At 37.7% G+C, this 27,077-nt stretch overlaps 1 protein-coding gene across 4 annotated transcripts; it reads left to right on the top strand.

Moving 5' to 3' along the window:
* Window positions 1-563: 563 nt before the first annotated feature.
* On the top strand, window positions 564-27,077 carry Blimp-1 (PR domain zinc finger protein 1). 4 transcript variants are annotated; one of them, XM_074095333.1, is made up of 9 exons: window positions 564-831; window positions 19,017-19,092; window positions 19,598-19,849; window positions 19,932-20,048; window positions 20,277-20,318; window positions 21,461-21,609; window positions 21,708-21,808; window positions 21,910-24,126; window positions 24,350-27,077. In XM_074095333.1, exons 2-9 carry the CDS (start codon window positions 19,084-19,086, stop codon window positions 24,616-24,618), a joined length of 3,156 nt encoding a protein of 1,051 aa, XP_073951434.1. In that variant the 5' UTR covers window positions 564-831; window positions 19,017-19,083; the 3' UTR covers window positions 24,619-27,077. The 4 variants fall into 4 exon arrangements, with proteins under 4 accessions (XP_073951434.1, XP_073951437.1, XP_073951435.1 ...); XM_074095334.1 differs by lacking the exon at window positions 564-831 and adding an exon at window positions 13,040-13,324; XM_074095335.1 differs by lacking the exon at window positions 564-831 and adding an exon at window positions 13,333-13,571.

The raw sequence follows: 27,077 nt of genomic DNA, 5'->3' as shown, positions 1-27,077 counted from the left end.
CCGAGAAGATCATTTAGTCTAAAATACACCTTTTTATGATTTGGACACAATCATTATTGGGATTAGCTAAACGCTGAAAACTAAGGTTTTTTTATCTCGGTTTTTGTACCTACGTGACTATTGGACAATTGGCTGGCTGTATGGTGAATTATCGGTCTTGGCTTGGATAAAATTAAAAGTGAAAACCTGCACAATCATAAACACTTCCCGGACATGTCCGGGAAGTAATGCCCCTTTTTTTTAATTCATTATCATTTTTCCAACATTAATGAGAACAATTCCGAGCAAGTTGGAGAAAAGCTATATTATCAGTGAGTAGAACGCAGATGAAGGGCAACAGCTAGTAATTTAATATTTTGATTTCTTGTTGCCCATTTTGTTTTTATGGTTCTAGCCGAAACCGAACTTTTTGCATTGCAGGTCAACCTAGACCAGGAATAGGCAGCACCATCGACCATGGCAGTGCGGCGAGATGGCCTGTCCGGCGTCCTTGTCTGCAGTTCATTCACCCGAGTGCGGAAGAGCCGCAGGTATCAGCGCGAGCGCCGCACATGGCAGCGGCGCGCAGTCGCGGGAAGCCTCCGACCATGAACTGAGCGATATTGTATCAGTATCCCGGTACTCTCGGCCCGTCACGCCGTGCCGGCAACATGAAGTGAACAAACTACTTAGACTGGACGCAACTTAGATCTCAAGAAAAGACTTATATTTTTATTTATTTTAAGTGACGTTCTCAAGTGAGGTGGATATTTTTAAGTGTTGTGGAACGGAACTGCTGAGGATTAACAATTTGGATTTTTTCGACGGTGTTTGGATTTTTGGCGGCTATCGGTTAGTATTTTTATTTTTGCCGCGCAGGATGCGAACGATGTCAGGCAGCGAATAGACATCAACGCGCATCTTGCCCGCAAGTCTCTTGCAGATTGTTGTTTGTTGGCATAATTATTTTTTTGTTCTTTTTATAACAATAACAAACAATCAAAACAAACATTCACAGCTTCACTTTTCAAAAATAATCAAAGATGGTCTGAATACATGAATCAAGCATCTGATGAAAAATATTTTTTTTTGGAAAATAACGTTTTCATTATCTCAACGTGGATTCATGATTAGTTTTAAAAGTATAAAAAACTAATTTTTGGATCTTGTATTTTGTAGAGCTGTATCTAAATCACGACAAGCTAACTAGGTAAGTATATCATGTCAACAACACGGCCAAATAAGTAAAATGTGATGTTTTTGCTTTGAATTTGAAATTTATTTTCAACAGCGGCAGTAACTAAACTAACTAAACGGTAGTAACAGAATGTGTGGGTATTTATTACCTATTATAACTCCACATTAAAATTAGGATGATTGCGGCCAACAAATTATTACTTAAGCGCACGTACTATCATATGCACATTATTTCTTATCAAGTGTAATTTCTGTAATTTTTGTAAGTTTTTAAGTAAATAGCTGTCATTTTTCAATTGTTCTAATAAGCCTATGTATTATCCTTTTACATAAAATATTAAAACATATGCCCAGGCATTATTTTAGAGCCGATGACTCTTACACCATAGACTCCACAGGTAAAACACGTAATAAAACTCTGCAAACAGTTTTTTCCTTACCAAAATAGACAGTGCAAATTACCATTAATATCAAATGGCGATCTATCACACATACTTACGCACACACACAGACTATTGTTATTTGGGCCGTCGCGATGTGCAAAAACTGAGCCTTGAACGGCTTGAACTTGGCGGGTTCGCTTCGGACTCAAGGTGAGCACGCCGTGCATGGCTTACGCAACCTGATAGCACGAAAAGGTATTATGTAAAAACCCTCAGAAACTCAGACAGTCGAAGGGTGCGTCCTGACTAAGAGCGATTCCATATAGTAGTAGTAGTCATCATCATCAGCCAGACGACGTCCACTGCTGAACAAAGGCCTCCCTCTTAGAACGCCACAATGAACGATAATTCGTCGTTTGCATCCACTGGTTGCCCGCAATTCTCACGGTGTCGACAGTCCGACTTGTGGTAGTAGCTACTCTCAAAAAGGAAATACAGATAGGTTACAAACAGAAAAGTACAAAGGCGGACTTATCCCGGATCGTATCCCATCTGAGATGGACTACTAACTAAAAGCCGCGACTACGTTAAAATACGCCTATCGCTACCTTTTAAGAACTATACAATTTTTCAGGTTAAGAACTACTTATCCAGATTATAAGCAATCTGTGCTCATTCAAATCTGATCTCTCTAGCTAGGTATTTTGGTGTGAAAATGCAAATTGAAATTGCAATTGCAAATTTTCGCTTCTGATTTTAATTGTACATAATACAAAATTATTTGTTTCTCTCAGTAGTAACAACAAACCATTTCACTACATTATACATGCAGTCATTACATTAACCATTACAACTAACTAAATTTATTGCTACAAAACTGCAATCAACTGTCCTTTTGCAAATTTTAGCTTACATGGCTGGACAGTTTTGTACAAGATAGTAATCACGCTCAAATGTTACAAAATTCAAAATAGTATACATTTCAGATTATAAAATGAAACTCACGATTCGCCATCTGAGAAAAATCAACTTATGTACATAGATTACGCATAAAAACACTTTAGCAAGGATTTTAGTAGTCATATTTGACGTTCAAAACAACCTGAGTTACATGGTATGAAGCTCTAGGAAATTCCCTGTATAGAGTCTAAACTCATTATTTGTAGAGACTTTATTAACTTATTTAATGCTCAAATCCGTCGTAGTATATCTACAATAAATAACCAAAAGCCTACGGAAAGTTCATAATGAGAAACAAAGATTATTAAGCTTAGAGTTTACAGTTTATTTGTATAAATAGCCCTTATGGAAAAAATACAAAATAACTATTACTAAGCAAAGTAAAAGTATGAAAAGTGTATTATTTTAATGAATCTGCATTCATTAACATTACCGAATATGTAATCATAAATGTCTACATAATCAACAAGAATACTAGAGGTATTAGAAAATATTATGTTTATAGATACATAACCAGAGTAGTCAGAGGAGTCCCTCTCGAGTTGTATGTTTTAGTTGAACTTCACAATTTGTCACCCACTTCAATTACAGAAAGAATGTTTCAAAGAATGAATCCTAGTACATATTCAATGCCTAATAATAATTATCTAATAACTATAATGACACCAACAAACTCATGATCTTTTCGTCTTAAAGGTCATAGGTAGATAGTTTTTCAGAAAACAATTCGTAATTAGCACCCTGAACATCTCAGAATCTGAATTTTGTTTAAAACGTATAATTCAAAACTTCCTGAGACTTTCAAGTTAATAAGCAACAAAAACACAATTGCGTTTAAAAGTAAAGTGCGCTATAGGTACTTTTACTGCGCCGAAAAAAGTTAAAAGCATAATTATATTGTAACATAACAAACACATTAAAATTCAAGTCCCGGCCGAGACTCAACCAGTTTTTATTGCGCCTGAAATAATGAAGTTAAATGTGCTATTTAACATTATATGCATATGTACTTTTATTTACTCAAATACGCGCATTACACACAGATAAAGCGAACTTAACCACATAATGTAGCGAAAACGGCACGAACAAAAGTGAGCTCAATGTAAATCGCAAAAGATATGAATTAGCATGCGGGAAGCCGGCCGCGGTTTCGGCAATGACACTGACAACGACCGATGATATAACAGCAGGCCGTCAAACCCGTGAAAACTCGGTCATTGAACCTCTGCGCCTGCGACTCGCCCCACCACCGCTTGCTTTCGATTGTGCGATTTTCATACTTACGCCACACGGCACAAAGTTGATTATCAATATTACTTCACAGCTTAAATTTTAAACAGTTTACATCTCGGACTGGAAATTTCGTGACGCAAGTAGGTACTTTGGCTGTCTCTCGAGTCTTTCTTATTTGATAAAATAATGCGAAACCTAATTGCATACATAATGAGTTTCTTTGAAAGGCAGTGACAATACGTGTGGCGGTTTCGTCAACAACTTGACAAGGCAAGGTGGCCGAAGTTTATTTTTGACATGCTGAGACATTCGTCAAAATGAGACATGTGAAAGAACCCATTTGAGGCTTTTTTGCTGATGATATTCGCTGGACTTGTGATGTTATTGTTCCGTAGCGTGTCGACTTGATTCATTTGTCTGTCTGTCACAGCACAACTCTATCATTTCAAAGCCTGGCGTAGGCAGGGACTACAGTTAAGTTATAGTTACCGTAATAGATAGTTGTCGCACCTCACTATAGACAAATGCACAGTTTACTATAACAATCAAAATATAAATTCAAAAATAATAACAATAACTTCAATGAAATGTCCACATGACAAAATGTACCTATAAGTTAATTGGACATTGATTTCATGCAAATGACTATTGATTTGTAAACGGCGCAGTTCTTCAGTTTGCAAAGTTACGTACAGCTATTACGTAATGCGTCCCTAGTTATGTATCTAATTAATTGATAACAATAGAGTCACAGAGTAATAGCTTTAATAAAATGGTCACAAATTGCTGTTTTATTAATCGGTCATCTCCCAGGATAACAGGATCAAAGGAATTTGGGCACAAATTTGTGCCTCTGGGAGAGGACAGGTTAATAGATCGTTTGATGTGAATCTAGTACATAATTATCTCAAATAATTGTTTACTAAAGTAGTTACTATACAATGTAATCATATCGACATACAAGGCAGATTGATAACATAATTATGGAATAAATATTGACGTAACGTACTTACTTAATAAAATAACACGCTAACAATGTAAAGATAATAATATACTTTTTTTATTTACGATAACATAAAATAAAAACATATTAAAATTTTAACAGTACCGCTCTCTCCAATGAAACAACTATCGGAACAAATAAAAAAACGAGGTTCTATGGCCCTAATTAGAACTCCAATCCTAAGTCAAGGCCACGTTCCAAACCAAGCTTTCTTCACGGGAGTGCCAAAGGTCCTTGATGGGTAGAAAGTAAATGCTCGGTCAGCGCACGCGCAGGGGCGAGGGGGGGGGGTTAACCTGTTCCCACAACGGTACAGCGGTGTCATGCTTCGGGCACACATGCACCCATTATGTAATAATTTTCCTGGTTGAATTACTTGCGCTGACGTAACCTTTCTATGGGATAAGGTTTTAGATGTTGAGTATGGTTAGATAGGATCTTCAAAGTAGTTTAAGACTACTTCATATTTTCAGCTAATATGGCGACTCGGTGTCAATAGCGTAATAGTACTAGGAGGGCCGATTTCAAATGATATGGGAAATAGGCTCGGGAACTGATGATGATTACTGCAGATAGTTTCTCTCTATTAGGATTTTCAATTGATTTTTTATTAATGCTTTAATGATTTAATGCGGTACACCTCAAACTTTGATCAATATACATATCGATACATTTGTCAAAAAATCTTCATAAAAATTTTCTTATTGTTCAGTCGATCTAACAACCATCTGCTGAAATATTTCGAATTCATTTTAAAACACCTCGTAGGTATGTTCCCCAAGTTAGTCCTGATGGATTTGTCATTCAGGCCAGGTGGAAGTTGTTTTGGCAGGCGTGGTACATAGTTCCCTCGTGTCTTGTTTATCTGGGTAGAAGCGTTGATGTTTCTCAAATCCAAAATACAAATTTGCATATTTGTATTTTGCCTTAGAAGAGATACAACAAGTTGTTGATTCTTTATTAGTACACATTGCATACTGCAACCGACCTTCGAGAAACGTGTTACATTATTTTCCAAAGCAACTAGCATACAAAATATATGGGTATGAAAAAAACCGGCCAAATGCGTCTTGGGCCTCGCGCAATACAGAGTTCTGTACTAATATGCGGCAAATATATAAATTTTAATTCGTGGACGAACGAATGGGCATGGTAAAACTATATAAGGGTTTCTTGTAGGCCTACATAACTCAAGAAACGATACATTACCCACAATAATTGGAAAATTAGGAATACTAACCAAATTTATAAGAGTACTTTGATGTTACATTAAATTACACCTGGTTCAAATATTGTATTATTTATTTGTCATAAATTTGTCATAAAGCTTTTGTTTGACTTGTGATTGCTTGTGATTTTCGAATGTAAAACGAGTTTGCATACATTTTGTGTTCAAAGCAAACAAAAGTTGGTGCTTAAAATCGAATTTGTTTGCAGTTGAAAGTAAAGTCACAGGAAGTAAAGCATCATGGTACAAATTTCAATGCCTTGGCTGTATGGTTGTGCCACATTATATATTAAAATATTATAGCGAGTAAGTATGCCGCTAGCCTTCCGGTGACCGAGCTACTGAACGGTTACCACACCGTATAAAATTACTAACTATACCTACCGTGAATAGAATGCACCGTTCATTCATTGTTTGTCACCCCTGTCATCATACTAGAGACATTATTCAAATCGCTTATGCACGCGTGTATGCAATAAAATGGTTAGTATTTGCTTAACAGGGTGCTTAGAAACCAAGATTTTTCAACTTGTTTTTAGTCACAAACACAACATTTTGGACTTGCTTGCAATCTCTTGCAATTACAATAGTTATAATAATAATAAATCGTTTATTTCGAAAAAAAAAAGCAGTTTTTACACTAATGGTTGTGGCATCCTAATAAGTATTCATATACCGGTAGCAGGAGGTCTCACTCTTCTACATTTTAATGCTTATCCTGAACTAGTTAACTGTATTGAAACTATTAATTGAACTACGTTCTTATAAAGTTAAAACTGAAGGACGACGCATTTTCAATTGCCAAGAAGAAAACTATTTCTTAGAGAAACTAGAAAAACGAGCATTTATTGAATGAATAAATGAATTTTGCATTCTATCTTTCCACCTTGCATAATATAATACGGAAGCTAAGACAGCGGTCGCTATCCCACTGCGCTTTGATTTCACCCTCTTATTTTTTTCTTTTCATCCACGACCTAACGGTATCGATACCGTATGAGAAGACATTAGGGCAGGCATGTAACATTAGACCACGGGAGGATTTACCTGCCAGAAAAAAAACAGGTTGAATTTCTAGTCACATGTAGAGCATTTTTTGTTACACTTTTACATTTTGGGCTCCAATTACTCTAAAATTATGTGAAAATTAGGTATTTATCCATATACTCTTATTCTTGTATCGTATACTTATTAGACAGCAATTTATACATGTTCTGCCGAGAAATCACTGAAAACCCGTGTGAACATTAAAAAACGACAAATTAGCTAGACGCTAATTATTTAGGTTCTCTTGACACATTAAAGGTAGGGATTAAGATTAAGCTCCAAAAATTAATGACAAACAAGCGAGTTGACCACATTTCTTACTTTGTTGATGGTCACAGAATCTATCGTAACGGTACGCGTTTCACAAAGGCCCGTTGTCCCAGCCTTTGATATATTATCGTTCTGTTTTCTACCTGCGATTTAACCAAACACTTACCGCGGTCCTTTTGATTTTTTGTAAAGCAGTTACCATGAGTAATCAGCTTTTTATAACACCCGCCATTATTACTTTAAAACCACTTTATGTAATAAAACATGAATGTTTGTTAATGTTACTTTGATAAGGTACCTATGCATCCTCATTTGGTTTATTTATTCCGTTCCGTTTCGTATTATTGGGTACGTAAATCGAATCAGATTGCAGCAAATTTTTCGTGTTAATTATTTGTATGTGTATTATATTTCGAGGACAGTAAAAGCCAAAACTAACAAAGAAAAGTAAACCATCGCCATCGATGTGGTTTGGTCGATCGATGAAAGTAAAGGCCGGTGCAGACGGGCGAGCGGTCCCGTTAGCTGGCCGTCCCGCGACTCACGGAATACTAAGCGCTGACACACTACGCGGCTTTTGACCCTAGCACATTCTAGACTGGTACTTCGGAGCTCTATGCACTATCTGGCCTATCTCTGATACGTGAGAACACGTAAATAACGGTTGGTTTGAAAACATCGAATTATTTTTTTTTTGGTTGTTTGATAAGTCAGCCGGCGTTTGCAAATATTTTATTATGATTTCATAAGTAAATTAATAAACTTAACTTTATTTGGGTCAAAATAAAATTTGAAAAACTTGATAATAAGCTTGGCCTATTTTACAAAACTCAAGCATTTGTGAATATTTTTGTACCTACTAAACAGTCTAGAAATTACATAACAGTATCCATTAACTTAGCTATGCTTTCTAGCCAAAGGATGTGGTTACTAAAGCTACTTATTATTAGGGAAGAAGTGCGGTACGGCAAACAACACTTTATAAAATCAACATCCGAACAAAACATTTTGTTTAACAAAACTAGGAGACCACTTTAACTAGTTTCTTTTTTAAACTTTTTTCGTCTGATTTTTTGCACTTTTTTGTGATCAGTTCCTTTTGTTTGTAACGAGTCATTTCTAAGACAAGCCTTAGAAATTGCTAAAGCAATTTGTGCAAACGTTTTGTCTTGCGTCATTTTGTTATTGACCCAACCGTCCATAAAACATGAAGGTTACTTTTTGAGCATTGCATTGTTACGAATACTTTACCCTTAGCTTAGCGCATAACGTCATTTACGCATACTCGGCAATTACCTGCAAACGCCGACAAAGAAATTGCACATTTTGGTGTCAAAAGCAAAAACGTGCGTTGATAAGCCGTCTCACAATGCAAAAGTGAAGTGATGCAAGGCGCCTGGGGATGAAATTAGAAAATTTCACGAGCACTATCGGGGTAGATGCCAGTCGGTGGGATATAGATGTAGCTGAGGACAACGACCCTACGCAAAATTCGCTGCATTGGGCTAGGTCTAGTACATGCGCGTATGCAGTGCTATGAACACGGAGGAGAGGGAGCGCGCTATGCGCCTGCATCCGGTGAGAGCGGGAAAAAGGCATGAATGAGTATTGAAGCCTACCCCAAGAAGGGGGAAATCGAGTTTGCACTGCGGGAGCCGGCACTTCCACAGATATAGACAGGCCCTACGTCGTGCATTACACTAAATGGAATCAATAATCACTTTGACTATAACCAGATCTAGATAGACTCGCTGAAAGTTGAACGGCTTCTTAAAAAAAGCCAAGCTTTATTCCCATGTATTTCTTAAAATAAGACGTTTTATCGTAGATAAGATAGCAATTATGATAGCTGTGTGGAATTAGGTTAGCTCTGTTCAGTCCTGAAGTTTTCCTTGGCATACTTTGCAAATTTTGAGTCCGAGCTCGTCTTTTCTAGATTGTAATTCTTTGAAACCACATCGAATAACTTATGTATGGGATGGTACGACCCTATGTTTTGGTTTACTACACATTAAACTGATTTACATTATCTCATTACCAAGGGGCTTATTATACATAACCTAAATTGTACTTACTTATATATTTTGTGAGTACTTTCGCAACGATGATTGAAAACTTTCGGTCTCAATTATATATTTTAATAAATATTTTAGCTGATTAATGCCTTCATTATCTGGTACAATCAGATAAAATGATATAGGCCTCTACTATGAAGCACATAAATAAATCAACGCATAGTTTATCTAACCACATGGGGTAATATCTTCCTTATAACTTAAAACAAAAGCCTCTACTATGAAGCACATAAATAAATCAACGCATAGTTTATCTAACCACATGGGGTAATATCTTCCTTAGTACTTAACAAAAGCGGAACGAAAATGCTGAACTAGCCTGAAAACTTTTCAGTTTCAAAGCCTATAAAGCAAATTGTTTAGGATGTCAACGACCTGTGCCCAATACTCGTACAGTACAACGCATTTCCCCGCGCACACGGACGCAGCGATTTATTCGCCGGGCGAACGGCGGCGCGAGAGAGACGCCGAGCGGCGCCGGGCGCGGGGGCTAGCGAGCGGGACGGGCGGCCCAGGCCGTTCACCCCGGAAGATTCAGTGTTTTGATACCGCTCAAGCCTCCGACGAAGGAAAACTGCATTTTCTTTGATGCGCTCCAACTTTTCACGCTCTGATTGTCCGTTGATTGGCTAATTTCAGTTTTAAACAAGTTGTTAATCGCCTTAGTTGGGTTGATCGACGATTATTACAAATGCAAATTATGCAAATTAATTTAATTACAATTATTGGTCATCTTTATATCTCATCATCTCATAGACTACTAGAATACCTAATCGGCACCTTCTCAGATAAAATTTACACGCTCTATTTTTATAGAGCGCATTAAATCGATAGTCTGTCATGGGTACGTTTAGGCGACGCGTCTGGGCCCAGACGTTGGGTTAGGTCACGGTCTCCCTAAGCCCTTTATGCCCTACGGCAACAAAAATACTCGGTCGTACAAAGAGATATATAGCTCGGCGTCCAAAGACTTTCATTGATAAATTAGGCAGCGGCTAGCCACGTAAGAATACCTATGAAACTCGTGAATTATTGTTTAAAAATTTCAAGCACATGGAAGCACTTTAATTTTTCATTCTGAAAATTTAAGTTTCAAGGACATTTGGAATAGATGCCTAAAAAATGAAAATACTTTTTGGGTTTACAAAGGAAAGTTTTATTTCTCAGTGTTAGAAATATTTATAAATTTGAAACGAAAAAAGCAGTGATTTATTGTTTTTGGTACCAATAGACACAAATATATTATTAAATTATTTTAAATGAAAAGCCTCTGGTAATTGGAATAAAAAATATATAGGTAAACCATCATGCATGTTATGAACGTCGTACATTTTACATTTTCTTTAACTTTAAATTCCATACCTACAACCATTCAATCTTATACTTGAAATTAACAAAGCTAATCTTTAAAAGCTAACAAATAATAGATACGCTATTTATCAGAGCGACAATAAGCCAACGCTCTTGCTTCATTATTCAGTGCTAGCACTTTTCAGTTGCTAACAGATTACAACCTGTAAATAGTGAAATCAATATTGGATAATGGAAGGTGGTGGGCGCGGCAGCCATAGAGGCCGGGTGCAACACCCTTACCATTTTGCAAATAAAAAAAAAAACATTGCTTGTGTGTTGCGAACGAAATTGGAAAAACAACTCATTATTCAGGAGCATCGACAATACCCACGTAGTTCTAAAAGCTAATTAAGCTAAAAAGTAAATAGTCCAGACATATGTTAGTCTGCTGTAATGCCTTAGTTCTTAAATTAGCATAATCCATAAGAGAAAATTGCTAGTTAGGAAGTGCTTAACGAGAGACGAAACAATCATAATGACACTCGAACTATAGCGACCCTGGCACTGCTCGGGTGGCTAAACATCTCGTGTGTCTTTTGTTGAACAATCTACTATAATAAACTAAGCCTACGTCGCAGATCTCAAAGAAACCTAAACTAGGTAATATTATAGAATCACTATGTTGTCCATGTGTCAAGACCCTGTTTCTCAGGAAGGCGTGCTATCCCTTAGAGCCGCGAAAAATTAAACATCAAGTCAACGCAATAAAAAAAAACAGTCATAATTAAAGGTGTTTTTATAAAGGTGTTGCCGTAACCGAAAAACATGTAGGGTACTTTCGGTTGTCCAAAAAGCATGAAATTTGGTATGAAGGCGGCTTTTATAGCACAACCAATAAGTAAAAATCTAAAAATCATGTCTATCTCTCTAAAACCATCTAAAATGACCCTATGATTGAACATTTGTAGATCCATCCCTCAGTGCGTAACTCCGACTAGCACTTGGCTGTTTTTTTTATTTTATTTTAGTGTGTGTACGTTACGTAGCACGTGTGATGATGTTTAGTGAGGTAGGTGTTTGTATACTAATTGCAATGGCCGGCTGGCTACTGCCGATATTTTTTGAAGACATTTTTTCAAAGACAAGATTATTTAAAGACAAAGTTCTGGACTCAGGACTGACCTAATCTTGTAAAGTGACTTGAAACGTCACCCCAAAAGATAGTCGAAAGAAAATATTTCTACTATAATTTCAGTTGACGACCGGATGGTCAAGTGGTTAGAGAACCTGACTACGAAGCTTGATTTTCCGGGTTCGATTCCGAGCCGGGGCAGATATTTGTATGAATAATACGTATGTTTGTTCTCGGTTCTTGGATGTTCAATATGTGTTTTAGTATGTATTTATCTATATAAGTATTTTTATCCGTTGCCTAGTATCCATAGTACAAGCTTTGCTTAGTTTGGGACTATGTCCCATGATATTTATTATTAGTTTATTAATAACGAGTTTAACTACGTGTATACGACCCATTATTCTTTAATTTCAAACGATTTTTCTGGAACTCACTAACTTTCGTTTGTTTATTCCTGAAGGAGTGAGATCCTAGGGTAAGGGTGCGTGCAGGCTGTGTCGACGACCCGCGATAGTGAAAGCGCGTTCCGGGGAGGCAGCGCCGCCCTGCCTCGGCTTTCGCTACCGTTCTCACGCCACGCGCTTGTTTTCAACTAGTTTTAATTAGCGCTTTTTACTGGCCATGTGGACATCGGCTAATAAACAATCGCTTATTTAGCTTTATTGGAAGAGAACATACACGAGCATCGGCGTAACGCGCGTAACCGATACCAAAAAGCCAGGAGTGTAATTCGCGATCATTGAATACGTTACATCATGTAGGTACGAGACTTTATTAGATCATTAAGGGGTTTTCGGGTTGAATATTAAAGGAACGCTAGAGTTTGGTCAGTTTTTAAATAGTTATGAATAATTTGAACGAATGTCAATAAATTTTGTTAGTATGAGTATAAAAAAAATAGCTTTAATTAATAATTGGTTATGTCAAGACGGAAAGTAGCATAGGGTGCGATGATCGTCAATAAAGCCTGGCTCGGCACAGATCGGGAGCACGGTCGCGGCCGCTCACTACTCTACGGTACGGAAGTAATGAACTTGAATGCAGTTCGCGGCATTGCGTGGCGCCATCCCGCTCCAATCTACTAGCCAAACCCTAGGCGCGAGCGTGACGCACTCACTGCATTTGCTGTCAAATTCGTCCGCATTCTCCATCACAGGCCGCTTTCGTCGTGGATGCGTTTATCGGAACGAGACGCGAATATGTGTGTCGATTGCATTCACGTCGTAAAAGTGCATCTAGGTCGGTCGTCGGCGGCGTCGGCTTAGTGCTTCGCTGGTAGACGTAGGGCAGGTCGGGCGAGCACTGTGCCCCCCGTTGCATAATGCGCGCCACGGTCGGGCGCCCCGCACGGGCCGAGCCGAGCCCGCTCCGCTGAGCCCGCGCCGCCGCTGCAGCTGACATGAGAGCGGCGCGCCGGCACCGGCCCCTCGTACCACTGCTGGCGCTGCGCATACTCCTCGAGTACCTCAAGTCACTTGACATCCTAGAAGCTCACACTCAAACAATATCAAAAATCCATTGGTACGCGATTTAATTTATAACATAAATTCGTAAATGAAATATGACATTGTAAAGTATAAACTAAACGCTAAGAACGCTCCTACCGTTTTAGTTTATTCAAAATTAGGACTAAGTATAAAAAAAAACAAAGTGCAGTGCTATTTCCATTATTTAAAAGTAGATTAATACGCGACAGGTGACAGTAATTTTTAAAGCCTGAAAAATAAGTGCCACAATTGTTCAATATTTCATAGTTCGACAATTTGCGGTAAGTTGTTCGAGATCAATTTAATAAATCATGTTTTAACCGAAAAAATAACAACCAATTTGAACTAAATAGTTATTAAAAACTTTGAGTTCCCGTACGTGTACCTTTACATACTCGTAGTTTTTGATGATAGTTAATAAATTGTTGATAGGTAATAAACCATTTTATTTGGTACCTAACTTTTTTATCATTTTGTTAGTTACAAATTTACCGTTTAAAAAATTAAAATGAAGTTATTAATAAATTTCATAATTTTGATCAAAAAAGTTAAGACCATACTGCTAACCATGACGTAATATAAAACTTTGCATTTTATTGTATTTTCTTTAGGACGTGATGATTCATAATGTAGAGATCTTGTTCTTATTGCATTTTAAATCGCTATTTTAAGTGTAGTAATGAAATGAAATATATTATTTAACGCTTGCATGATTATTTTTTTTTCTAACTCTTCTCTTATTTTTGCTATATATTGTCGTAATTAAGATAACGTTGCGTTTATTTACCGGCACTCTCTTATAAGTGCTGACTCTCAAACATTTCCGCATTTGAAATCTTTATCTAGCATCGCATAGTGCACTGAAGACGTATGTGTGCACTTATGCATTAATTTATTATTAGACTGCAAGGTTAACTGTTCCCGTCACTCTCTGGCATAGCCAATGCATGTAAGTAGTATTTATTAGCTAGGTATGAGAAAATGTATAATTCTCAAACAGTTTTCGATATGCTTCGACCTTGCGTTGGCGTCGCAATCTCACACAAGCCATAAAACGCAGATTTGTTTACCGTCTTATAGCAAAATATACGGAAACAATCTAAACTGTACGAGTAAATAATGAGGTACATTAAAAGTAAAGTAACAATACTTACATATTTTAGTTCCGGTGAATTAGAACTTTTTAAGTAAACATGGGCGATTATGTTTTAACCACCGAATGAATAGGATGAACCATACTGATATATACCCCCCCCCCCCTTTGTACTTATTCATAAATATGTATGATATTTAGGCATTTCATTCGCTTTTTATTCTTAAGTTGGATAAGAATAAAAGCAAATAAGTAAGTCTACGACTATACTTACATACTAAAGGGCAGTGGTTGCCTAATGGTTTGACCAATGGCTTCTCAAGCAAGGTCGTGTGTTCGAGCTCGGACTCTCATGTACGTAATTACATTTGATATTTAATATGACTTTTACAGTGAATTAAAATATCGCAAAGAAAACTGCACACAATAGCGAAGTAATTTAATTGTGTATGAAGTTCCAAATCCGCACTAGGCTCATGTGGGAATTACGGTCCTAGCCTAAGGGGGCTCCTCTCAGAATGAGAGTGAAGGCCTGCGCCCAGCAGTGAAACGTATAAACTGATAAGATACTTGCAAGATATGCCTTCAGCAAAACAAGCAACAATTCCCTCTTCAGCTCAAAACAAAATAAACGAATAAAATCTATTTCAAAATATTTGCACAGTAAAAAGTAAAAAGTAACTAATATTATATAACCGGAGCTCAATTATGCGACTCGGGCGCATCGGTGACGTCGCGATGCGCTCGGAAAAGGGCAAGTTCAAGTGCGAGTGTCGCGCCAAGGTTGCGCGCGCTTCCTAGAGCGCGTCGCGGGCGCCGATTCCCGACGCTTATGCGTTTAGAAATAAGATAAGATAAAATAATTAATGCCTTTTGTATCACGCAGTATATTAAGGACTTTAGTATGCTCAATTTGGTCACATTCAGTAGATGAGGGTAACAATCGCTGCTTTGTTCAGTTTGACATGTTTTAAGTTGGATTAGGGTTGACAGTTCTACAGAATTTACCAGTGTTAGGCTAGGTTAGCACTTAATCGGAGTAACTAGAACTCGAAGTTTTAATTAAGTACAGACCACGCACACCCGTCTATAGCGCATGTATTAAATATCGATATTTCTTTACAGAATCAGGATATAAATCAGCAGCCTTATTGTGTACAACACATGCGAATATCAACACAATAATTAAAAAAAAAGAAAACAGAAAATTGTTTTTGCTGCATTTTTTTACTATAATACATTGTTAGTAATGGATGACAAACGTTGTTTGTATTAGTGACACAAACTTGCAGCCCATCTTAATGGACCTGAGTAAATTATTTAATCCTACTTGACATATGGCATTCGACACTTTGTATTAGATCAACAGTAATCAATAGGTACAATTAACTGACATATTTAATATCCCACGTTAACTGTGTTTGTGTTATAATTTAACCTCTAAAAGTGTTTTTGCTACTGACCTGGATCATACCATTATTTTCACGTTTCATTGTACAAAAAAACTTTGATACTATTTGTACAGTCGTGAATTCAGAAAATTAGAATTAATAAATATCAAGCTAACAAATTACTAAAAATAATAATTCACAATAATATTTTAATACTGATAGTTAATCACTTAGAATATATAATTATACGTACATATACATAACCATAAGAGGGAAAGAAAATGAAAAGGATTTTTTTATGCAGTTTATTAAACCCTCAGTACATATAAGTTTAATAAACACCTAATAATTGGACCAAATCCAGAGCGTTCAAACAAATTATGAAAGTCCAATATAAAATATTTACGTGCAAAAGATCCATCAATCGAACAACATATTACTCGATAGCCTAGCCGTATCTCGAGGGTAGCCGTCGCGTGACATTGCGCGGACGCATTACGCAACCGGTCACGTGCCTGCGAGGGAAGTTGCCCTTACGTAATTGCAGTAAAAAAGTTTATGCGCTAAATACATAATTAGTCAGAATTGCCAACCTGGAATTATTTAAGTACCCGAGAAAGGGGTAAATTCTAGTCTGTGGGAAGTAATGAGTAAAATGACAAATTATACGAAAGGAAGGGTGCGTTATAGAAAACTTTGGTTAAAAGGGTAGAGCTTGAAAAATTAGGGATTTATTAGACTTTTTAAGACCTTTATGTTTACTATGCATTTTAATCTATTTTATACATACATTCATATAATTGACAAAACAATCATCGCCCGGAGCATTAGATGCGCAAGGAATTAAAAGCGTTTAAGGAAAAGAAAACGAGAATAAGGGAAGGCAATGGATTAGGTCCCACTACTCGCTCTGACCGAGTAAAACGTAACCTCTGTGAGAGATTGGTTCCTCGATCAATTTGCTTCAATCGTACAGAAACCAATAAATAGCCACGGCATGGCTTTAGGTCCAATCAAACCATTTGATTCTTTACCCATTACCTACCGTGGAGCAGTTAATAAATATACTCACCCTGCGGCAAAATTTTTGTAAGTGGCTTAATGTGTTATAGATATTTTGCATAAATTCACACTGCGCCCGGCTGCAATATAACTTTAATTTAGTTGTGATCCACTTAAAAAAAGGTTGAATATGACTGCCGTGGAGCATTTTTACCATGTCAATATTTTTTTTCATAATAATAATAATAATAATAATGTTTATTTGTCAAAGAGGGTGAACAAAAATGGTCATGCTATGAATACATTATGGATCTCCTCCTTGTGCCTACAGACAGGCGTATAAATTACATGTCAATTGGTTTCATGAACACTTTAAACTATAATAAATTATTGTAGGTACTTAAATTATCATGCTGCACATCTTACAAGTACTCCGTTAGGAACTCGCGTATACTATAAAAAACACTTTTCAGATAACAATGCTCGAAACGTTTTTCGAAACATCTTTTTTTTCTTGACAGGCAAATCTGTACATCTACATATTTTTTATATTGTGACATGGATCCATAGAAATTCATGATTCAGGTGGTGCAATAGTACGTTAAGTCTGTTCTGCCGTAATATTAGGAATGATGCAAAAGGTGACGTCACATTCAACAAATATAATGTTAGATATACAGTTTAATAATAGTTTGTCTTTGGCGCTCTGAGTGATTGGCATGATAATATGTTAAGCTGTCGACAAAGTCCGATTGTAAATTTCACTGATGACGCGCTATAAGTTGTCAACTCGAGACTTGCAGATTTTTTTTTAGGTTTTCTTTACAAATGAATGAGATTTTTGTACTTGGGTTGTATTAGGGATAAAAATGTGATGTGAATGCTTTGGTTATTATAAAGAATTTTAAGCGTCTTGTTACATTTTATCCGAATAATTTTGCTTCATTTTTAGGGACTTGGATTACTCTAACGTCTCTAACGTAGGTATCAATATAATAGCGTCCTTCAGATAACCATTAACAAACACCAATTATGTAGAGCGGACAATACGTGACGTGTATTAATTTATATCTAACATATTGATTTAGATTTTCTTTGCTAAACTGATTTAGTCAATCTACTTCGGTTTCACATACTCGGATAATGCAACCAATTCATACTTAATGCATTACAGCGAACCTCGGCGCAGCGCTTGCGCAACTTGAATGTCAAATGGGCCCGGTTTTGAAAAACAAATTTTTGGTCTCATCGATAGTCGTAAGGTGTCGTCGGCCGCCACTCTTCCGCCGATTGTGCAACGAACTGTTGAACTTGGAGGTTGCTTCATTGAAGCCACGTGGAGGTGCACAGAAGGCTTTGTGAAGTCTGACAACAACAGAACTATTTAAAAGACAATTTTAGAGCTGTATTTGCAACATAAAGTGGATGTTGCAGATAAGCCCCTTTGGCTTTTAGGGTTCTATACGTTGAAAGCTGTTACTGCATGAGTATAAATGTTAACCTAGCCGACAAAACAATAAATAAAAGTTTTGATAAAAAATATTATAGGGTACCTACCTTCCCTACATGTTAAGTGGAGATGATTTTTTTTATCGTCTAAGCCCTAATTAATGTGGGCCATTATTATACAGTATTTAAAAAATATATATAAGTTTGCTGAGACCAATTTCCGATTTGGGGTCCGTTTGTAAAAAGCCCCCCCCCCCTCCATAATTTAACGAGTAGTAGACGATCGACAGCCCTCTTATTCTGAAAAAACGCCTGTGCCCAGTAGTGGAACGTGTATAGGCTGGGATGATGATGATGGAGTCAATCAAAACTTACCTAATACGTATTGGATATTTTACGCATATTAGTACGGAACCCTACGTGTCGCCCGACACGCCCTTCTAACTAAACAAAATAAATAGATATAAAACAAGACTTGCTTGTACCGTTTACTTCTTAAACATGTATAAGTAGTTTTTTAAGGTAAAAAGTGGGTACAGTCTTCGTAGTTGACTGTACACTGAACTGTGGGGGAATAACGCTTTCGAGTATAATTTTAAATTATTTTAGTTACATTTTTAGTCATTTTATAACCGCTCTAGACATCTAATTTTGTTTTGAAACTTGTATTATGGTCGATCTTGGCAAATATTCAATACGCTGTCTGTTTATGTATATGGAAGTATAATTATAGACAATATTAGTATTTTCTGGTATATTTGTGCTAAGAAATATTTTTAATTTCATTTCAGGTACAAGTTACAACAACCGATTGAAGAAATTATGACCGTACGATTTTAAAGACACCATTCGATCAAAATGAGACTGGTAAGTCATATCTAAAAATTTAAATAAATCGATTCCTTGATACTGGCATTACTGGCGTTCTATTTAAGTCTAAAAGATGACCTTTTCCCTGAATTTCGAGAGCTATATCATGTCTAACAGACGAATTGAATTTGCGAAAATAGAAATAGGCAAAGGGGAAGTGTTGGTGCGCAGTGGAAAGCGCGCACTTATCACAAAACTGGGTCAGTAGTGGCGCCTCCCCTTTATCGAACGGCTGCAACCGAGTCTCCCAGAGCTAAAATAAGCCCTTATGAGGAAGACATACCATTCAAATTAGGTTGACAGAGCCTCAGGATGCATGCGGGTGTGAAGTGGGAAATGCACTTCGCTGCGATGTCGTTTGCATATTTTTGGGTGCTATTAAACAATCATCGGCGCTTAAAGTGCCTTGAATACGTGTTATGTTAAGGTTAACACTGGTTAACTTCGTCAGTACTTTACCATGCAACGGAACAGTTGTTACTTTAGAACACGTTGTCAACAGTCATCAAGTGAGGAGGTAGCGAGTACGACGGTGGGACGGACGAGCAGCCCCGCGGCGGCGACGGCTGTGGCTGTATCCAGCGCCGGCGCCTATGACGTCACGCGCATGCGCGAAGAGGAGTTCGAAAGGCTCACCGTTTACATAGTGATCGACGTGCCATGTGAGCGTGGCTCTCCCAACAGAGCCGAGAAAACTCTGCCGCGAAGCTTGGCTTTAAGACCCTCAGCAGTACTCTCTACGCCTAACACACCGGTAAGAAAAATTACTTTTGATCATTGATTGACGCATTCTGGAATGTAAGTAGTGTCATTACTAATCTTGCCGTATATTCCAGACGGAAGGTGTGTGGAGCATAGGAGTAATACCTCGCGGTACGCGATTCGGCCCGTTCGAAGGTACCAGAACACCAAACAAACCCAACGACAAAGTCTCATGGAGATATTATTGGAGGGTAAGTCTCACGACAAAATGAACTAAAATACAAACTTTCACTTTGCTTAAGACATCCATCCTTTGTAAATAAGCAGGATCAATCTTCACTCAATGATGTAGCAGCAATTTCTGAACTATACCTTGCAGTAGACACATTTAACTAACAATATAGGACGTTTAAAGCTTATGTACAATATGCACTAGATACTCTTCTTTAACTAACCAATTCGTCTCTATTTTGGGCCAGGTACAAGAAACTGTCAGACATCATACTTACGGAAATATAAAGGTGAGATTGGGCTTTAATTTCTTACTCTTGGTGATGGTTACTCTTAAATAAAAATCCTACTAAAATACTTATTATTTAAACCCTTTAATTGCCATTGTTTTGTAATTAAGACTAAAAGTAGCACTAAACCTAATTATACCAACATGCGTGCGCATAGGTAAGATTTAAATTCGTCTGGCTATTTGAACTCTACTAAGTTTATTAGTTTTGATGCATAGCCTAAAAAGAAGTCTGTAAATTATAGGCGTTTTTAAACGTTATAAATACGTATTTACATATTATGTACTGGATAATAAGAACTTTTTTTGTGCCGTGTGGCTGGCTGCATTACTTCGTTTTATGGCAATGCCAGCCAATATACGTTGGCAGAGTAAAAAACCAGCCTCGCACTACGGCAAAATAGGTACACAAAGTTTACTGCATTATATAACATTTTAAGTATGATAGAATAAAAAGGAGTGGTCCTTTTTATAATTTTCGTAGGCACTACAAAAATCATAGCTGAATATTTTCAAAATATCCTCTTTTAAATCATATTATCTGAGGAACCTATGTCCAATAATTTATTATTAGAAACCTAAAATCTATCAACCAAATGAACACTTATTGGAACTGAAGTTGATTTAGTCGTTAAACACTTCCGTACAATTTGTCTCATTAATAAACTGAGTTTAGCACTAAATTGAGATTTGTTTTCTCCCAGAAGTTTAGTGTCATTAGAAGAAAGTTATGTCTGAAGTTTAAACTGTCACTAAAGCAGTTAATAATAAGCCTTGTTCCTAAATTTCAATTTAATTATATTATATTATATTAACGTATAGAAGCATTCTTAACCGCTATTATTCTTATGCGATTCGTACCTGTAACATACGAAGAAAATAAACGGATGTCGCTATCTTCCGTGTCTAAAGATGAAGTTATTGGATGTCATAACAATCATAACATAACAATCTCGTCCTTGACTCTACTACCATATTAGTTAATGCAAGCATGCCGCTATCAGTTGCACGCGCATTGTAAATATCCTACACGTGCCTCTTGCTCCACACAACGTGTTTCCTCCTTTGCGACTATTTGCGACCTTTAGAATATTTATAGTATTATCAGTATCCGTTAGTAACGAAATTATTATTTATTTACAGATTTTCAAGGATAGTGACTATTATTACCTGGATGGTTCGGATACCAGCGTTGCGAATTGGATGCGTTACGTGGCCTCGGCATACTCGCTCTCCGTGATGAACCTCGTCGCTTGCCAGCATCAAGAGCACATATACTTCTATACCATCAGGTATTTGTCACTCTCACACTCAAACGTAACACTCAAACTTTAGCATTTTCACTGTAATGAAGTTTTAAGGCTGATTCTAATAACATATGACTTTTCAGGGATATCATGCCAAATGAAGAGTTAATGGTCTGGTATTGCAAAGACTTTGCTACAAGGCTAGGCTACGACATCGATCCTGAGCGAGCTACGTACTCTATCTGTAAGTATCGTCGATAATAAACATGATATACTGATATGTACCTTTCTTCGCAGATATTTTTTTATTTTCTCAGAACTAACTCAAACGATATTTATTTTCAGGTAAGGAAGAAACTATCAAGAAAGCGTACGGATTGCCACCAGCTCCGGTTCATCCAGAAATCGCTTTCAACCATATGAAATATGTTCTTGGTCTTACCAATGCCAAAGAACTTTTAGAGACTGAAGTCCCGAGCAGGCATAGAAAGCGAGAGCTGAGTGATAAATCTTTTCATGACAGCACGTCTCTGCTAAGCCGGGATGATCCTAGAAACGTCAGCAAAAACGACAGGACTATCGTCAGAACAGACATTTCGCCAACCATCGTTTACACAAAAATAGAAATCCCTACTGTAAGTGAACATACTCCTTTGTCACCAAGTGGCTTGATGCAACCACCATCGCCTGTGAAAGTACACCTTAGAGACAACCCAACTTTGATTATTCATCAGCACAAAGAAAGCACAACTAATATGGTTATTCATCAAGGGGAAAGTCCAAATACTCACGCAAATAGGTCACCAGCTCAAAATCACCACCATAGGGATATGCGCGGACCATCACCAATGGCGCAGCATCTTCAAGAGAAACTGGGCAATCGGTCACCCAGCATGTCTCATTGTGGGGCCCATTATGAACATCAACTAACGCCTAACGATGGTTCTGTTAGATCTGATGAAGGATATCACAGCAATGGATATCATGATGAATTTACACCTCCTGAAGACTCCAGTGACTCTGATGTTGAAAACTATGTACTGGATTGCTCTAACAAAACCAATGAACCCAAAGAAACTGTTATTGTTCAGAAAATGGACCAGGATATGCATCGTAATGAATACAGGAAAGTTAAAATTAAAATGCCTAGAGCATATCAATATCAAAACCACAAAGACATGGATTGTGAAAGCGAAAAGGAGTTGATAATAGCGGAAGAAGTCGGAGAAACATCGCCGCAAAACTTGTCCCCACCACGCCGCGATCCAGCAACGTCAACCGTCATTGTCCTAGAGTCATCTCAAAATACGATTGTTCCAATAACTAAACCATATTACGAGGACGAATCAACATCACCTTCGCCACAACCAGCCTATATGAGATGCACTCCACCAGACACACGTATTTTAGAAACCATTTTGACAGGCAACAGGATCGACACAAACAACAATGACCCAAATCGGCGCCAGCCTAATGCTACTCCCCCGCCATCTTCGCCTACGGAAATGGCCTACTCTTACAAGAAAAGTCAAAGATATGGCAACGCTTGTAGCCCGGATTCAAGTTCTAATTTGACACCTTTGCCATCTCTATTGCCACTGCCACAGCAACTGCCAGCACCGAACGCTGTGTCAGTTTATTCTTCATCACCACCGCATACTATCCCACACACCACGGAAATTCGAGAAATCAGAGAAATAAGAGAAATTCGAGAGACAAGATATGAGAGTCATTATCCAAATTACTCTTACAACATTTATTCACCACCCAATTCTACGATAATAACTCAACTAGGATCGCCCCCTAGTACATACTCGCCAACAGTCACTTCGACGCACCAATATGAAAGGTCACAAAACGGACACAGCAATCATCACTACCCATCGTCAACTAGCGTTATCACTCTCAAAAACTGCTCTCAATTAAGTCTGATTCAAAATTCGAGCGTAAGTCCGCAGCTGGGTCCACAGCATCGGAGTATGAGCCCTGACGACTCCTGCAGTCTTATGATGGCTCCACTGAGTCCAAACTCGCAATCATCACGTGGCTACAGGAGCTTACCTTACCCATTGAAAAAGAAAGATGGGAAAATGCACTATGAATGCAACGTTTGCTGTAAAACATTTGGTCAGCTTTCGAATTTGAAAGTTCACCTGAGGACGCATTCAGGAGAACGCCCATTTAAATGCAACGTGTGCAGTAAATCATTTACGCAACTTGCTCACCTTCAGAAACACCATCTCGTACACACGGGAGAAAAGCCACATCAATGTGATATTTGCCAAAAACGATTTTCTTCTACATCAAATCTAAAGACTCATTTGCGATTGCATTCAGGCCAAAAACCGTATGCATGCGATTTGTGCATGCAGAAATTTACACAATTTGTACATTTAAAACTTCACAAGCGATTGCATACAAATGATAGGCCGTATGTGTGCCAAGGGTGCGACAAAAAGTATATCAGCGCTTCCGGCCTTCGAACTCACTGGAAAACTACCAGTTGTAAGCCGAACAATATAGAAGAAGTCCTGGCCATCACAAACGCTGCAAATACTGAGTGTAAGTTGATTTTTTTACCGCACTGCACTTTAAATCATTTTTCACTTTCATTTTTAATTTATTTTGCAATATTATTTAAATTGTTACCCGCGAGAGTATAAACGCGATCATAGTCGCGAGAGCAACTGCAGCCGCGCTGCACTTTCTCTTCGCGGGTGAACCGTAACTTTCACTTGCGCTCTCTCCGAACGCGGCCGATTTCATTTTCGCGTGCACTTTGCAGGTCCCGCCGACAAAGACTGCCACGAAAGGGAGGGGCTCGAGGCTTACGAGGTGCACTCGCAAGGAGGGCTGGTGGGCGCCGGTGGGGCGCGCGCGCTGTCGCACGAGCTGCTGGGAGGGCACGCGCACAGCACGACGCCGCACCTGGCGCCGCAGTACCGCGCGCTGGCGCCCGAGCACGACGCGCACTACGCGCACGCGCACGCGCCGCCCGGCGAGCGCGCCAGCGTCATCGAGTCCAGCCAGCCGCTCATTATCGAGTGCACCTGAGCCAGCGCGCCGCCGCGCGCCGCCACCCGCCGCACCATGTGATCCACTCAAGTATTCGTGTAGAGTAAGGAACGATTGCGTGACGAGCGCGTCCTCTCGTCTTCTCCAGTGGCTATGAGATTTGTTAAGCTGTAAATATAGGTATATGTTGTTTATAAGCGTATGTGAGGATAGAGTGAAGCGAAACGTTAATGAGTACTAAGTACTTAGATAGTTTGTCCCGTTGGGAAATTTGTATTATATTATGCTAAGCATTTGAAAATTATTAGACCTAAGATAATCAGCAGCCTTTGATTATAGACAGTAATGCTCAATTTTATACATAAAGGTAGAATTCTATTGTAAATAGAAAATTTCGTGACATCGACTTTGTTTTATTTAAATGTATTTCTATGAAATATGCACAGATGTGAACATTATTTGATGTCGGTATCAAAGTGGTATTGATATTAGCATGTTTATTAAACTTTCTTTGTTTTCATCTCGAACATACTGTCAAAAAATAATCACTTGTCGTGTATATAGACGAGACCTTTATTTGATACCACCAAATTTATTTTGAAGTAAAGCAATAACCATATGCTGCATCTTACTGTAGCATGTATATGTGATAAGTTAATATGGGATGCAATATCTGGTTTTGTTTCCGTTTTCAAGTTTCTCAGAAGGGCATAATAAAGGCCCGAAATCAGTACGTATAGTAGGTACTTGGATTTCGTCGCCAAGGAACGTTTTTGAGAAAATATAAGCTCTTATTGATGCCACTTATAATCATTCTGTGTAACTACCTTGACTGAGAAGAACTGAAATCGAGCACGTCGAAAAGGTTCTTACAAAAAATTGCTTAAAATTGCTTCAAGTATCGAAATCGTCAACTGATTAGTGGTAAGTGCCAAATGCGCGCTCATATTTTTAAGTTAATCCTAAAGAGATGTTCGAATAGTATTTTTAAATCGTTGTTCCTAATGAATATTCGGGGAGTAAGCGCCAATTTAATTCTAATGTTATTAATACTAGAATTGACGAATTGTGTACATTGTCCCTACGCTAGAACAAATGGTGCTTCACGTCGTAGTTCGGTATCGCCGGCCCTCGCGCTGGACCATACTGCAATATCTATTGTAACTTTAATTCACCGAGTCTACTAGTTACTATTTTGTACTACGAATTCCATTAATCGTTCTCCTGATCAAAAAGGCTGAAACAAAGTATGTAATATAATATAACGTTTGGCGAACGTCGTAACTAAATATGGGTTCTGTGTTCGTTACGTGGCAGTGGATCGATAGATAAGTAAGCTTATTACGTGATGTAATACCAAACTATAGCTTTTTGTACATTTCTATGGTTCATACTATTAAGATTTTTACACGCATTCAATTATGAAATTATCTGTACGTTTTATTCTTACTATTACATACGTACAGTACTAAACTGAAGTTTTATGAATATAATATGGCGATCAAGTCGCCCTTTTCTAGAGGAGCCGGCTGCACATATACATATAAATGATGTTACATATTATTAAACGTGCCCTTATTTACTATATTGTTATATACTGAGCGGCAAACAAATTTGGCCCTCAAATGAATGCAGAATCGGTAATTTTGTATGAAGGGTGGGCCAAATTTTGTGCCGCTGAGTATATTTTTCATCGTCGTTATTATTCATTATAAATTTTAATATTTTAAGTGTGAGTCAAATATGGTACATCTACCGTTTGTATAGCCCATCCATCCGTACTTAGTTCAGGGTACCGTACACAGGAAATATATAAAAAGAACCACCGCCTACATCATTATTAAGATTCGTGCATATATTTGTTATTATTTTGTATGCTTTTAGAGGCAAAAGCATGTACTTCATCGAATAGGTACAAATTTGATAATAGGTACCTACCAACCATGAAATGCGAACTGAGAAGGTTTGCCTTCCGGTTTCTCCTTGCATAAATCAGTTTATTATCAAAGACCAAAGAGTTCAAATCGTCAATAACTGAAACATCAGAATACCTAATTAATTATAATATGTTGAAGTCTTCTCGCCATTCCTTATATTATACCGTAAATTATTTTCCTTTATGTTCGGAATCTTGTTCTTTTTTTTTTCAATACGTACGACTATAAAGGTAACTTTGTTAACTCTGCAGAACTTAGAGCACCTGATTGTTTATATTTTATATAAAATTCTCACTGTAAATAGGTATACAAACCCATGAAGGGTCACCTAATTTGGTATCTTTTTTTATTCGTAATAACTGTAATAATATATCAAACTTATGCCGTCATAAACTGTATCAGTCTTGTATAAACAGTAATACCACTTAATAAATAAAATAGAGTTTCGTAAATAATATTTTTAAGTACTTAAGGTACGGTAAATTAAACTCTTATAAATTATGTAATATCATATCGATGTTGTTAGATAGATCTATCAGTCACTGTCGTCAACATTTGCTG

Source organism: Choristoneura fumiferana, chromosome 12, assembly GCF_025370935.1.
Source record: "Choristoneura fumiferana chromosome 12, NRCan_CFum_1, whole genome shotgun sequence".
In the NCBI taxonomy this organism is placed as follows: Eukaryota; Metazoa; Arthropoda; class Insecta; order Lepidoptera; family Tortricidae; genus Choristoneura; species Choristoneura fumiferana.
Note: the sequence above shows the minus strand (reverse complement) of the source record. Positions and strands in the feature narration are given on the sequence as shown.